Source organism: Halichoeres trimaculatus, unplaced genomic scaffold, assembly GCF_033239565.1.
Source record: "Halichoeres trimaculatus isolate MK-OKI-2021-1 unplaced genomic scaffold, fHalTri1.1 fHalTri1_scaffold_6, whole genome shotgun sequence".
Taxonomy (NCBI): domain Eukaryota; kingdom Metazoa; phylum Chordata; class Actinopteri; order Labriformes; family Labridae; genus Halichoeres; species Halichoeres trimaculatus.
In genome coordinates, this window is record NW_027437184.1 from 18766636 (window position 1) to 18780604 (window position 13969).

The 13969-nt window shown below is 40.0% G+C and overlaps 1 protein-coding gene across 3 annotated transcripts in view; it reads left to right on the forward strand.

Annotated features, from left to right (window-relative positions):
* Nucleotides 1–13969, forward strand: part of cadm2a (cell adhesion molecule 2a) — a 232087-nt gene that overhangs the window by 200071 nt on the left and 18047 nt on the right. For all 3 annotated transcript variants that reach the window (XM_074672024.1, XM_074672023.1, XM_074672025.1), the window contains 3 exons: nt 9186–9347; nt 9925–10015; nt 10328–10506. In XM_074672024.1, coding sequence (XP_074528125.1) covers nt 9186–9347; nt 9925–10015; nt 10328–10506 — 432 coding nt within the window. The remainder of the gene's footprint in view (nt 1–9185; nt 9348–9924; nt 10016–10327; nt 10507–13969) is intronic.

Consider the following 13969-nt stretch of genomic DNA (forward strand, 5'->3'; position numbering starts at 1 on the left):
AGTGGAGGTGTGTGTGAGTGCACTTGAAGTGTTCATCATCCTGACAGGATCAGGGTGTGTTCAATGTGAAAAGCCATCTGATTGTGAGCGACCATGCTGGGAATAAATGACAATTGTGACATATTGGTGTGGGATCTCGGGGAATAGAGAAGATTATATTACCAGCAGAGCCACTGGAGCAGTCCATCACCCATTCGCATGCAGTTAACGGACACCCTATGCTAAGCGTGTGCGGGTTTGTGTATTTGTGTGTGAGCAAAGCAGACAGATGGAGCAGACAGCCTGCATGTAAGGACATAAGCTTTGTGTGTGCGTGTGTGTGTGTGTGTGTGTGTGTGTGTGTGTGTGTGTGTGTGGCGCAGAATCCAATATTCTTATTTCTTAGTCTCTTTGTCCCTCAGATCCCCTCAGTCCCCTCCCAGTAATGATATATTTCTATCTCAGTTACACACCGTAACCCAGGGAGACCTCTGCCAATATCAGCACATGTAGCACTTGTTTACACACCACTGAACCAGAGGGAGCTGTGTGCGAACCAAGCAAAGGCAGAGATGAAATGAATATTTATTTCGAGTAAGGGTGGGGATGTTCGCTGTCGGACTGGTATTATCATACTCTCTGACCTAAACTGTGGAGGTTATTGCTTCATCATGTTACGAGATAACTCTATTCCAAGGGGACTTAAGGGAAAAAACAGAGATTTGATTCAGATTCGCTAGCGGTCAGATCCCAATTCTGTTGTCAAACTTGTTAGTCAAGGACAAGGAACTGCTACTGCAGATTTTCCTGGCTGTGTTTTAGGTAGGTCGTCGTCTGCTGACTTTTCAGCACGCTATCACTCAAGTCTGCCCGTTGGAAGAGTGACAGAACAACCTTTAGAAAAAGTGCCGTCTATTTCTTCATTTATGAGTAATTGTCCTTGACGACAGTGAGCGAGAACAGAATAAGGCCGCTGTTATTATTCCAAGGTTTGCTCTGGAAAGTGCTATTGAGGGAAAAATGAATAGGCAATAGCTGCTGGAGCTGATTTCAAAGATGTTCAAGTGGATGAGACTGCGACCAACATTTTGAAAGCAGAAAAAAAAAAAAGAATTAGCTTCAGGAATTTGAAGAAGTTTTCAGGCTGTGAGAAAAGTAGTCATTTGAGCCATGGTAGACAGTCGTTGCATGCTACTTAAAAAGCATGTGTTGGGGCTACATTTATACGATCTGGCTCCTGAGGGTGCGGTGGATCAATGGCCATTAAAGATGTAATTTCAAGATGGCTCTTGCAAGTCACACTGCCATGAATAAAAGATGCCCTAGTCACAAACACGAAAAAGCATATTAGCCCTCTTTATTCTGTCTACATGTGCAGCACAAAGCAAAAAAAAGTCCACTTATGCACCCTTTTTACAAGCACAGAAATAAGAAGTGTGAAAATCCATGTATTAGATTTATTATTTTGTCTATAGCATCCTTAATATATTGACAACTTCTCTATGAAACACAGTAATACAAAGGTATACACCACTTTACTTTCTTTTACCTTTCTTTAAACATGTTTCACCTTGATTTATTATGCTTAAGTGGTTGTGAACCTCACGTAGCCTCTGTCTTTGGGATCCTAAGAGTTTTTGATCGAGTTAACAGACTTAGACTTGTAGAGGAGAAGAAATGGCTACACCCACTGTCTACAGCCATTAAGAGCAACCTCCAGGAGGTTGAGCCAGTTTTAAATGCCAAGGCTAAGGCTCTTCTTTTGATGTTAGGTTTAAAAACAGCCTCCTCATGGACTCTCTGTAGACACATCTTATTCGTGAAAGCTCCGTGTCTGAAGGGACATTTTGACAGGGACCTGCAGATAGATACTCTTCTAACATTTATCAGTGCTTTGGTCGCAGTCTCCTGTAATAAGTGATGAGTGGGCCGCATGGTGAGACAGGTGAGAGCGAGTGGATCCTCACAGGCTGCCAACAGGCCCTGCTGTCATTCGAAACACTAAACTACAGTCAGAATAAGTGAGGAGGAGATGTAAGAGACAACCTATAACATATCTGCACCTCAATGTGGTGCAGCTTATTGCAGTCAAGGAAAAGATGTTGTTTATTGGTTTGCAGGATTCATCTTTTATTCAACAGTAACCTCGCATTTTACCACAGTAGAAAAGGGAAACTTTAAGCAGGCAGAATCCCTGCGCAGAAGCAGATTGAAGACAGATAGCCGTCTACCTGGACTTTCTAGCACCATATGTAACACACATTTGGTTATTCTCAACCTCATCCACTGTTGTATTTCAATTGCTTATGCTCAACTAAATTTAAATCATAGATTGGACATGGTTCAAGTGATGTTGAGTCAGCCCTGCACCCCCAGGATGCCAGAATTAATCTTCACTGGTGCTCCTGTTGATGATTTCTCCACCAATCCAGACAGTGCCTCTCTGTTTTTCGCCTCTGTCCTTCAATTTCTCTTTCTTGTGTTGTCCCTATTCTGTGTGAAATAGCACAAAAGGGTCCCATTCCTACATTTTTATACCTGTCATTTCCATTTGTAAACCTACTACACTCAGTGTTAGCTCAGCAATGATGCAGCACTCTGAGCGTTCACCCACAGCAAAGTGTGCTTTGATCGCAGCCAAACACAGCCAGGCAGTTTGTGCCATTTTGACTAAAACAAACAATTATGATGACATAGATGTTTTAAGTGTGCACTAACTTAAACTTAAGTTATAAATGACTTTACTGTGAACTGGGGTCCTAAAGTGTTATATTTGCACAACTAGACAGTCTAGAGACTGTTTGATATTTAAAAAAAACTCAAGAGAGAAAATTCAGTGAAATGTGATAATTAATGCTTCTTCATCTTACCTTGACAGTTTTAATGTTTAACAAAAGTACGAGCCAACATATGCAACAACAGACACCTCAAAGCATTTAGCAAATACAGAGCGTGTTTTGTACTTTTTGCAGAGAAAAAAGGTGTTTCAAACCAGGCACTTAAAATAAAGGCATTTGTCCAATTTACTGTAAGTCCCAGATAAAGGAAAGTTAGAGCAGATTTGAGAGAATTCAGGCTGGATAAGTGTCATGGTACAAAGCTAAGCAACAATCTGTCAAAGTGCATCACTGACTGAAAGTGTCTATTTTTTCTTGTGAGTTTAATCTTTGCCAACATAAAGACAAACTTTTTCTCCATCCGACAAAACTTTTCAGCCATAAAAGCCAAAGAGAGATTATGCTGCCAAAACACTTTTTACCATCCCTTTCTTACTCATAAAGTCAAAGAAGAAAAAAATTGTTGAGATTCAACTTGTACAAATGCATGACCAGATTTTCTTCCCCTCTCAGAGAGTTCTGTAATTCCTCTATTTTTAGACGGAGAGAAATCTGTGTAGGAGAGCCAAGAGAAACAGTGAGAGGGTAGTTTTAGACAAAACACACAGTGCTGCTGCCGGCTGTGGTATTCATCATAGCTGACCCATGAACTTCCTGAGGATTGATCATTAGTTTGCTTGCCAGTTAAAATGACGTTCTTTACGAAAAATCAAACTCCAACTAAACTCTGTTGATTACATACCCTGTGGTGCACAGTTATATAACCTCTGTCCTGAAGCTGTTAAAATACCGTTGTGATTCCAGGTTTAAGTTCTGTGCTCGCGGGGTGTCTGCATTTTGTACCATGTTTATTGACTTAGGAATAAAGATTTTTCTCTGAAACCCTGGCAATTAATTTAAGTTTAAAATAAACATACTGGACGTCGCCAGTTGCAGCTTTAAGTAACATAGTAGCCCAACTAACCATGTGTGCGTATGTGTGTTGTAAGAGCCCAGCTAGATGAGTTTTTTGATTGACAAGCCTGAGTTTAATGGCAGCACCATGTCAGCTGCTCCTTTCAGCTGCACTTAAAATGTGATAAGTTATTTATAGACCAATTATACCTTCTCCCACACACACCCCTCGCACAAACACACATGCATTCACACACTTGAGCATATACACATCGGAGCAGAAGCCATTAGAGTGAATGCAGACAGACATCACTTAAACAGCAAGACATAGTGTGCTGTTTAACAACTAATTGTGTCTCAAAATGGATCTGAGAAGACTTTGGACAAAGTAAAGAAGTGAGTTTATTGAAACTTTTAGGAAACATGTTGATGCTTTTACCCTGGATCACACATGGAACTAAGTCTTAATGGGTAAAGATGTGCAAGAAATTACTTCCTCAGTCCGATAACGCATCAACCAAGAATCCCTCAGAAATAGAATGAATTTATTTTTAAACTCTACTTTTTTCTGAGTGTCTACCTTCAATAACAGATGAAAGCGCTTAAGTACAGACAGGATATTCACTGAGCCAGTACAGGGCCATTACCTTTGCTTTATTACTGTGCTTTCCACATTAGTTGAAGTGCATCAGTTCTGATCTTGAACGGCAACAAGAACAATCAAACTCGCAGGATGATTCACTCAGTTTATTCATATAAAATAACCTCAATATTTAAAAAGCATAAAGACTTTAAACTATGAGCGTCTGTGGGCTTAGATGACAAAAGAAATGAAAGATAAAGATAAACATCAGCTGGTGACATTGTTGCATGAGTCGGTGTGTGTCATGGCAAATATCATCTAATTCCAATGTTTAACTGATGTATCGGAGCAGTAGTCATCAACCTTTGAAAAAGCTCAAGATCTCTGTACTTAACCTGTGTGAAAGGCTTAATCTACAGGTGCCTGGTGGCAAAGCATTACCCACAAGTCATTGTCAGTCACTCATTGTTGTGAGAAGGAGGCTGCAATGACAGATGACAGAGTGAGAACATTTTTTGTGAGTGTGTCAACACATTTTGACTGCCAGAAACAATATCTGGTTACATATCATCTTCTTTCTGTTTCATCAGCAGATCTTCTGGTCTTGCTCACAGCTTTCACCTTTTCACAGATAGCCTGAAAAATTGTGTTTCTTCTGGCAACATTGAGATGTCTCTGCAGGAGTTCCCCAGTGTGTGTATTTTCCTCCTCCACCAAGACCTCCAACTCCATGGCTTCAAACTTAGTTTTTCATTTAAGGCTGCTCTGCTCTTCCAAACTCTTCGTGGAGACAACCGGTAGCACGTTAAATAAACAGGATGGTTTGCATGACTTTTTCACCTGTTATCAAGTGAGCACACAACCATATCCAGTTGATAGGCGCTGCCCCTGTTGGCGATGGCTGCCTTTTGCAGCAGCTCTCTCTTCTTTGTCCATTTCTTGTAATTTTCATCTCTTTTTCGTAATCTTTGTACTTGGAGTGGATCATTACTTTGTATAGCTCATTTTTTGGCCATGGTCACCAAACTTTTTGTGGCTACAGTGATATTTTTACTAGCATTGCTCCTGTGTTTGTCTGGAGATCCTACATGTAACCATGGCTGCATTGTTTACATGTGAACTCAGCTGTTAGCAGCCTGTAGCATGTCAATGCTAACTGGTGCAAGGCCTGATGTCTTCCCACAAGGTGAGGAGAAGGAGGTGAGGACGACATGCTGGTTCTCAGGTGTGAGCTAAGAAGTGACGACATGGACCTGTCCTTCCATCCATCGTTATTGGGAACATAAGATCTGTCTCCAATAAGATGGACGAGCTAGCTTTTCTGACCCAGCGACAGAGGGAATACCAGAGGGCAGAGTTGCATCATGCTATTCACAGACATGGCTAACGGAGCTAACATCAGACACCAACGCCATGTTGGAAGGGCTTCACCTGCTGTGAGCAGACAGGATCTAGGAGACAGAGATGGAGCAAGACTGAAGAAGTTCAGTCCTGGACCCTGTGGAGGTGGAGGCTGGCTGAACTGGGGAATGATGGACAAGCCGTCATCATCTATTTTCTTATGGACCTTTTTGCACTTTCTATACACTTTCTCACTTTTGTTTTCTTGATTGCTGCTGTGACTTCAATTTTGTTGTACTTGTTATAATGACAAAGATCTATTCTATTCTATTCTATTCTATTCTATTCTATTCTATTCTATACTACTCTATTCTATTCTATTCTAAAGTCAATCACCCGCAGTACGCCCACTAGTAGCTTGTCCAATCTTTTAGTTTGCACAAACAATCTGTGGATTGTGTGTGGACTGGGACTTGGTTTAGTGATGGGAGGGTTGCTTGAGCAAGGCAGCAAACCCCCAACTGCTCAGGTGCGTGCTGAGAGTGCAGCACCATCACCCTAACTTCTCTTAAAAGTGCATGTTTCTGTGCAGAAGTGCTGTTTGTGCATGTGTCAGTGTGAGTGTGTATAGCATGTTTCAGGATGTAAAAAACAGAATTTCCCTCACGGGAATAAATAAAGCATATCTTCTTCTTTCAATTAAGCGCTTGTAATTTGGGATCTTAGTAGATCAGGCCCATAGTGCACATGTGTCTCTGATGTGCAGCATACTCCAGATTTATTATGTTTTCTATCATTTTTCAGAGCTACAGAGGAAGCTTTAAAGATTAACCAGTCAGTCACCAACAACAGGTTGGTGACCTGGGCAGCAGAGCATCTCCATGATCAAGCTTATATAGATTCCATCAGAAAATGTCAGATTTTTTTAAATGTTTTTTTTTAAACAGTACTTGTTCATCTCTACTCCAGCACTAAATAAGAGTGTTAGCAAGTGAAAAAGAAAAAGTTACAGAGAAGGAGAAGGTGCATGCTGAGGTAGATAGAGACATTTAACTGACACAGAGACAAAGATGAAGGCAGAAGCTGTCTGTCAGGAGGTGAAATAACTAATAAAAAAAAGAGGGGTACATTTGCAACTCCTAAAGCACGCTATGATATTAGATATTCAGTATGCTACCTCTCCAGTCCTCCACTCCTTTTCCTTTCCCTTTGTCTCCTGCAATTTCTTTCTTGTGAAGAAAACCTAGCCATTTTTGCTGTCTCCCGTTGTCGAGATGGATGTTGCTAACGCTGCAGACCTGTCAGTCATTCATCTCTTGGGGAGGCGGGCTCATTGCCTTGGCTGGGGGAACTGACTGAGCAGAATGGTTGATTGGCAGGATGGAGAGGGAGAGGAGACAGTGGGGTGAAATACTTGGAAAGTGGAGCAGATGAGCACAGAGGAGAGGAGGATATGGAGCGTAAACAGTCTCTTTAGGTGAAACAAACAAAGGCAACCAACATGAGAGAAGGAGAGAGTGAAAGACTGTTCACACACTGATTTTTTTTCTGTGGGGAGAAAATAAAGAGGGTAATTTTGTACAGAGAGGGCAGCACGTAAATGCAGAGATAAGCCTGAATAACTGAATACAGTATAAAAGTGAGTCTGTTCCTCTTTAAAAGAAAACTGTGTACATGTGAAGAACTTTATACTACTAGAAGCTGATGTGACTGTTCCTTACTTGTCGCCAAAGTGACAAGTAAGGAACAGACTTGTGGTCTAAGAAGCAAACACCTGCCTTTACGTGGAGATATGATAATTACACTGTGAAACAGCATGTAGGTAAAAGAAAATCTAGCGTCTAAGTTGCAACCACAGGTCCCTATGGAAGTGCGCAGTCTATAAGAGGATAGGCACTTTGTACCTAACCTCTTACTTCTCAGCTTCTTAATTTATGAGGGCATTCAAGTTAAATGAGTAGATTGAGGCTTCTTCAAAAATTGGCAGATATCACCAAACCTTATCTGCTTTCTGAACACAGTTTTTCAAAAAATGTTTTAAAACACAGTTTTGAATTATTCAGGTTTGAATTTGTGAATGACTCGTAAAGAGGGCATCGAAGCTCTCAAAGTTGTCTCTTAATTTTGATGTAACAAGCAGAGGGGAATTTAAGTGTATGAGCCAATGAGTGGTTAAGATATGCAGAAAGTATCACTGGCTTGGGTAAAGTTTAAACGCTGCATGAGAACAGTGTAAAGACCAGATGTAGCGTTCAGCTCAAGGACAGTTTGAATGATGATGCTGATTTTGTGAAGTCAACAATTCAATCCCAGTCAGATCAACAAATAGCTTTTTTTCCTCCCTTATCAAGTGGCAACAAGTGGTGCTTAAAAAATGATAAAAATACCAAAAAAAAATGCAGCTTCAGGAGTGTCAGCTGTAAATAAAGACAACCTTGTTAGTACTCATGTCAACATGCCAAATTTCAAAGGACAAATTATTTTTAAGACACCAAACACAGCAGTAAATGGTACAACCAAAACTCTGTCCATGTATTATTCAGTCTGTGTTCCCAACACAGATTTAAACACCTGTACTTCAATTTTTCCACTTTTCTGGGCCTCATCGGTCATGGCATTGGATTGTTTAATTGACTTGTGTACTCCCAAATACCCGATATCCTATTTCAGGCAGCACAGCAGACCAATACCAGTACTGGATTGGGATCAACTCCTTCTAAATGGGTCTATGTGGTCTTTGCCTTGTCTCTTTTATTTGGGGGTCCTTCTCTTTCAGATTTGATGTCACATTACAAGACGATCAACTCAAGGATGCAAATATTGTGGTCAAAGTTTGATGTCATATTGGCCAGTAATGCAACTTCACTCAATCACAAGTTGCCTGTATCACTACGGAGGCAAATGAGGCAAATAGTGACATGATGTGATCAAGGATTGAGCCAGGTTTTTGGAACATCATGTAGATAATTTGCAGACGCTGGATTATCCAATGCACTGGCACCAGTCAGGTTGTTGATGTGAAAGGAGAGGTGGATCAGCTGTTTTGTTGGTTACACAAAGCTGGTTTTGCAGGGAGAGCTTGGAGAACAGGTTGTTCAGATGGAGAGAACTGTGAATAATAATGCTTTGCAACAAAGCTGATTGAAATCATTGCCAAACATTAGTTTTTGTCCCAATGAGGCTGGAAACAGTATCAAATAGAAAGTACAGGTAGACATTGAAGTGAAATGCTTAATGTGAGATGTGAATGTGTAATTTTGCTTTTGTTCACGTTTTAATAAATGTAGAGGGATTACACAAGTGATGGTATATAGTCTGGTGCCAAAATGCCCAAGATCTGCAATTAAGGCATGACCAGTTCAAAGATATTATGACATTTCTATTTCAGTGCTTGTTGCATTGCATGATAACCTTACCTCTGCTGGAGTCTGTGGATGTAACGCAGAGCTTTCCTAAAATGTTACACACAGGGGCATCATGTTGGTGTGTGGCAATCCCACCTCACAAGATAAATGTGCAGCATCTGTGACAGTATGCAACTCTCTCCAAAGGTGCCAAAGAGGTGAACGCAAGTGGGAAGACATTCACGGTACGGAGCTCGCTGCAGCTGCACGTGGACAGAGATGATGATGGAGTGGCCTACACCTGCAAAGTGGACCATGTGGCTCTCGCACAGGCACCACAGCAGGCCACTGAAGTACTAGAGGTCCACTGTGAGTGCACACACAAAGACATGCACACCCTTACAGACACATACACATGGTTTGTACACGTGGACAAGAGCAGGGGGAAGATAAATATTTAGAGGGAGTTTCTAAATCAGTTCTTGAAAATGGTCACAAAGTCCACCGAGCTGGCATTTAGTTAAAAACACTGTATTTTGGGGGGCTAACGTCATTTCCATTTAATATTTTATGCTTATACTCAAATTTGATCATGAGAAAATACTGGGGCACTCTCTGACTCCCAAGTTTTAAAAAATAATAAAGCAATGGGTTTTGGCACAAATCTTTTGTGAAGGACTCCAACTCCTTGGCTAAGTGCTGGAATTGGTCCGTTTGTTTTAGGGTCTGCACACCTCAATAAAAACATCTCATGGATTTTAAGCCTGCATGTATTTTATCCCAACAACAGTCCAAGGATTTCTTTTTTATTTCAACTTTAGTTGTATTATAGTCAAGGAAACATCAAATAAATGTTTGTCTTTTTTGTCTGTTTCCATGAGACACTTGTTGATGTAAGCTCACCGAATAAGCGGTACCTGTGCTTTAATCCTTTCTTCTGCTCTAGATGCTCCTCATGTACAAATCAACACCCCCAACACTGTCCCACAGGAGGGTCAGTACTTAAAGCTGGAGTGCGTCTCCAAAGGCAACCCATCGTAAGTCACTTTACTTCTTCTTCTTCTTCTTCTTCTTCTTCTTCTTCTTCTTCTTCTTCTTCTTCTTCTTCTTCTTCTTTCTCTTCTTCTTCCTCTTCTTCCTCTTCTTCTTCTTCTTCTTCTTCTTCTTCTTCTTCTTCTTCTTCTTCTTCCTCTTCTTCTTCCTCTTCTTCTTCTTCTTCTTCTTCTTCTTCTTCTTCTTCTTCTTCTTCTTCTTCTTCTGTATCAGTTCATTCCTGCCTTTTAAGTAATACTTCAGACAGGAACATGCAGTATACCTTGTTTCTCTTTCAAACCCTTCCTCCTCTCCAGGCCGGATCCTGTGATGTGGACAAAGGATGGCGCTGAACTTCCTGACCTGGACAGGATTATTGTAGATGGTAGAGAGCTCACCTTTACTTCACTCAACAAGACAGACAATGGCACCTACCGCTGTGAAGCCAGCAACCACCTAGGGACCAGCAGTGCTGACTACGTACTCTATGTCTACGGTGAGTACTAGGAAAAAGAGGATGAGTAAGTCATCATGTTGATTCTAATAATAAAGATAAGTGAACAAAAGCTGAGCTTCAACAACTGCTCAATCGATCAGCGATGGATAAAGACAGAGATAATCCAAGACTTGACTGACTTACACAGAGGTTGCAAAAGGTATGTATTGGCAAACATATGAAAGAATAGCTGTGCTTAAGCTTTCCTTATCCTTCTTTTCATTTCAACAAACATTAAAGAACCACACAATTTTGGAATCGCTGTCTTTATGATTGTTTATTTATTTAACAGTTAACACAGACAGCATGTGAATACTTTCCCCTATTCTTTAAAGATTGAAAAGGAAATGCATATACAACAACCAGAATAGGATCCAAGTGATAGGACTTAAGTTTCCTACTGACACAACTTTTTCTTAAGCAGACCCTTCATCTAGGGGTGTGTCCAGTTGGTAGCTTTGGGTGCATGAGGCTAAAATGGTGCAACAAATAACAAAGGAAATATAAATTTCTACTCCTTAAAACAACTGAGGATTATAATGACTCCAGATCTGCATCAATGCTAAGAGTAATGAGTGGAAGCATCCATCACAAGGAGAATAAGGGCCTCAGGTGACACAAATGCCACCAACGCCTTTCTTTAAATAAACCTGCGTCCTAGTTCCTACACACATACACACACACACACACACACACACACACACACACTCTGCAGAGAAGAAATGTGTGAGGGAGGCAGAATTTAGTGCTGCGTTGTCAGGAATATCACCAGGAAGGATAAGTAATTCCTCGCAACGCCAGAGGAGGTGGAGGATAAAGGGACTGAGTGTGAGGGAAAACAGATAGTTTCTCCGTTGTCATTTGTCTCTTGGCATTAAGTAATAATGCTTTTAAAATGAGCAATGACACATCTCTTTCCCTTCTGTTGGAGGGATTGAGTTAGTGGGTGATGAGGGATGAAAAGGCAGGTACTTTCTGGCCAGAGAGACCATACGACTGATGGCAAAAGAGAATTTCCCTAAGTGGATCAATAAAATATGACATTATTATTATTACATTCACCTGGGGGTTCTATTTTCTCTCCTTTTCAAAAGTAGACATATAATCTGATGGAAAAAAAATCAGAGTAAACCTCTCAGGGGCCGATGGCTGTGCTTTGCCAGAGCTGGAGCGATTTCTAGTATGTTCTTGACTGTCCTTGCCGGGTCTCCAGTAATAACCAGATGTGGAGTCGATGGAGGATGCAGTCAAGGTTATTATCAATAGTTTTTAAGTGCTTTCTGCTTGTCTAAGCCGAGGCCACAGCAACATGTAAAATGCTCTGGAGTGAAGTTTGTGAAGAAGTCTAAATGCTCAATCAAGGACAGATATCCTCTACAACAAAGAAGCTACATCACATTATTTAACAATGTGTGTAAATATCTCATTGTAATGTAACCTGATTCTGTAATGTGATAAATACAGACTCTACAGTAAGAATAAATTAATAATTGTACAATAGATTGGCTGGAAAGGTCCTTATTTGGCACATGCAGAAAACATAATGTAAAGTGCAGCAGGTGTGTTGCAATGTCCACACAGTATGAGGTGATAGTTTATGATTGAAAAATGAAATAATGTTGAGACAAGTTTTTTTACTCCAACAAAAGTTTCTCTGCTCTGAGGGGTCTCTTAACTTTGTCCTCTTTTCTTAAAATGATATCATGGAGAGTAAAACCCTTTAATTGTCCAACCTTTAGGAATAAACGTTCAGTAAATTTAGGTCTTCTTCTTAAAAAAGTGTTGCCCTGTCTTGCTTATATTTTAAAGAGGAGTACATTGTGTCATTGAGAGCCAAGAACAGGCCAAAAAAAAAAAAAACAGTGTTAAACACTTAACTTAAAATCTCTTTATTAGTACAGTGAATGAATACATAAATACATTTTTGGAAACATAATGAAGAAAAAAACTTTTTCAGCTCTGTTTAATAAAATGTAAATATTTATTAACCTGAATAGTGGACAACTCTGATTATGAGACAAGACTAGCTTTTAGATCAAGCCTTTTTGCAAGTAATGATAAAACAAATACACTGAAGAGCTTTCAGATAATATTTATATATTTGAATTTGATAGCATATGTTTACATGCAGTAAATGAAGCACTATGATATTTGCATTTAGATACTCTAAAAATCATCAAATCAAAATAAACTGCAGTATTTTGAATATACCTTACAGACCTGCAAAGTAGCATGTATTTCTTGGCGTATAACAGTTGTTCAGTGTCCCCTGTGATCACCATTTTCTTCCTGAAAAGACATCATAACCCCACCTCAGCAGTCAACTAATTTGTCCTGATTTTCTGCGACTTTGTTGATTGTTCTCTTGCCCTGGTGCTGTAGCGGTGAGTCATGGCTGGGCTTAGTCGTGATAGGTACCCTGGCTTTATAGATAAGTACAGATAAGATAGTGCCACCACCTGCGGTTTGAACACATACTGACATTTAATTACTAAAGCCTGAAAATAAAACAATTCTGTCTTTTTTTATTCAGATGGATATGGAGCTGATAAAAAACAAAGAATCAATGCAGTGTCTAATATGTGAAATTGTGGCAGCCACACAGTTTGGATCTGAGGAACTTTGAATTATCTTCTTTATCTTTTTTTCCTGATGATTCAAATCCATGTAAATGCTGTAATACTTAGTGTACCACCAGGTTATTTTTTAAAGTAAGAGCTTGTATTGTACCAAAGACTTGAGTCTGTTTGTCAGTTAAACGACTGTAGTCAAAGAAACATTTGCCCGTGTGTAGATTGTGATTACCTTTTTGAAAGATGGATAATTTAATCATCTCCTATTTGAATTTATTATTTTTACTTGAACAGGTTTGTTTGAGCCATATGGAAAATATAACTGAGATTTTCATCTCACGGTCCTTGAATACTGCTCTTCTCAGTCTAATTGCCTCTTATTCCATGGTCTGGGTGCACATTACAGTTCTCTCAAATGCCAGCTGGATGTAACAACAAGAATAACCAATGATCTAAATGACAGTGATGTTATTAAACTGACAAATTCTACACCACAAAAAAAGGCAATTGGGTATGGGAGGGTCAAAGAGTCCCATCCAGATTCATTACTTGTTCTTTTGAAATTGCACCCAGTCTGTTCCCACCCTTCATTAGTGATTAGCACACCTTTTAGCCTTTTACAATTGCGGCCATAATTCTTGGAAAATACCTTTTTAATGGCCCTCCTCAGACGGTTCAAAGTCTTCGCTCTTCCCTCTCTCCTGAAGACATGTACTTAGCTTCTTAGTAATTCATGCTGAGGCTGAAATGTCACCGAGACATGCAGCACGGCACAGCTGGCTCTAAGAAGGAGTACCAGTGCCAATTAAAGCCTCTAGCTCAATGTAAAAAGCAAGGTGACTTAAAATAAAAACCAAGGTGCTAGTGTTACCTCATTAACTTTGTCACAC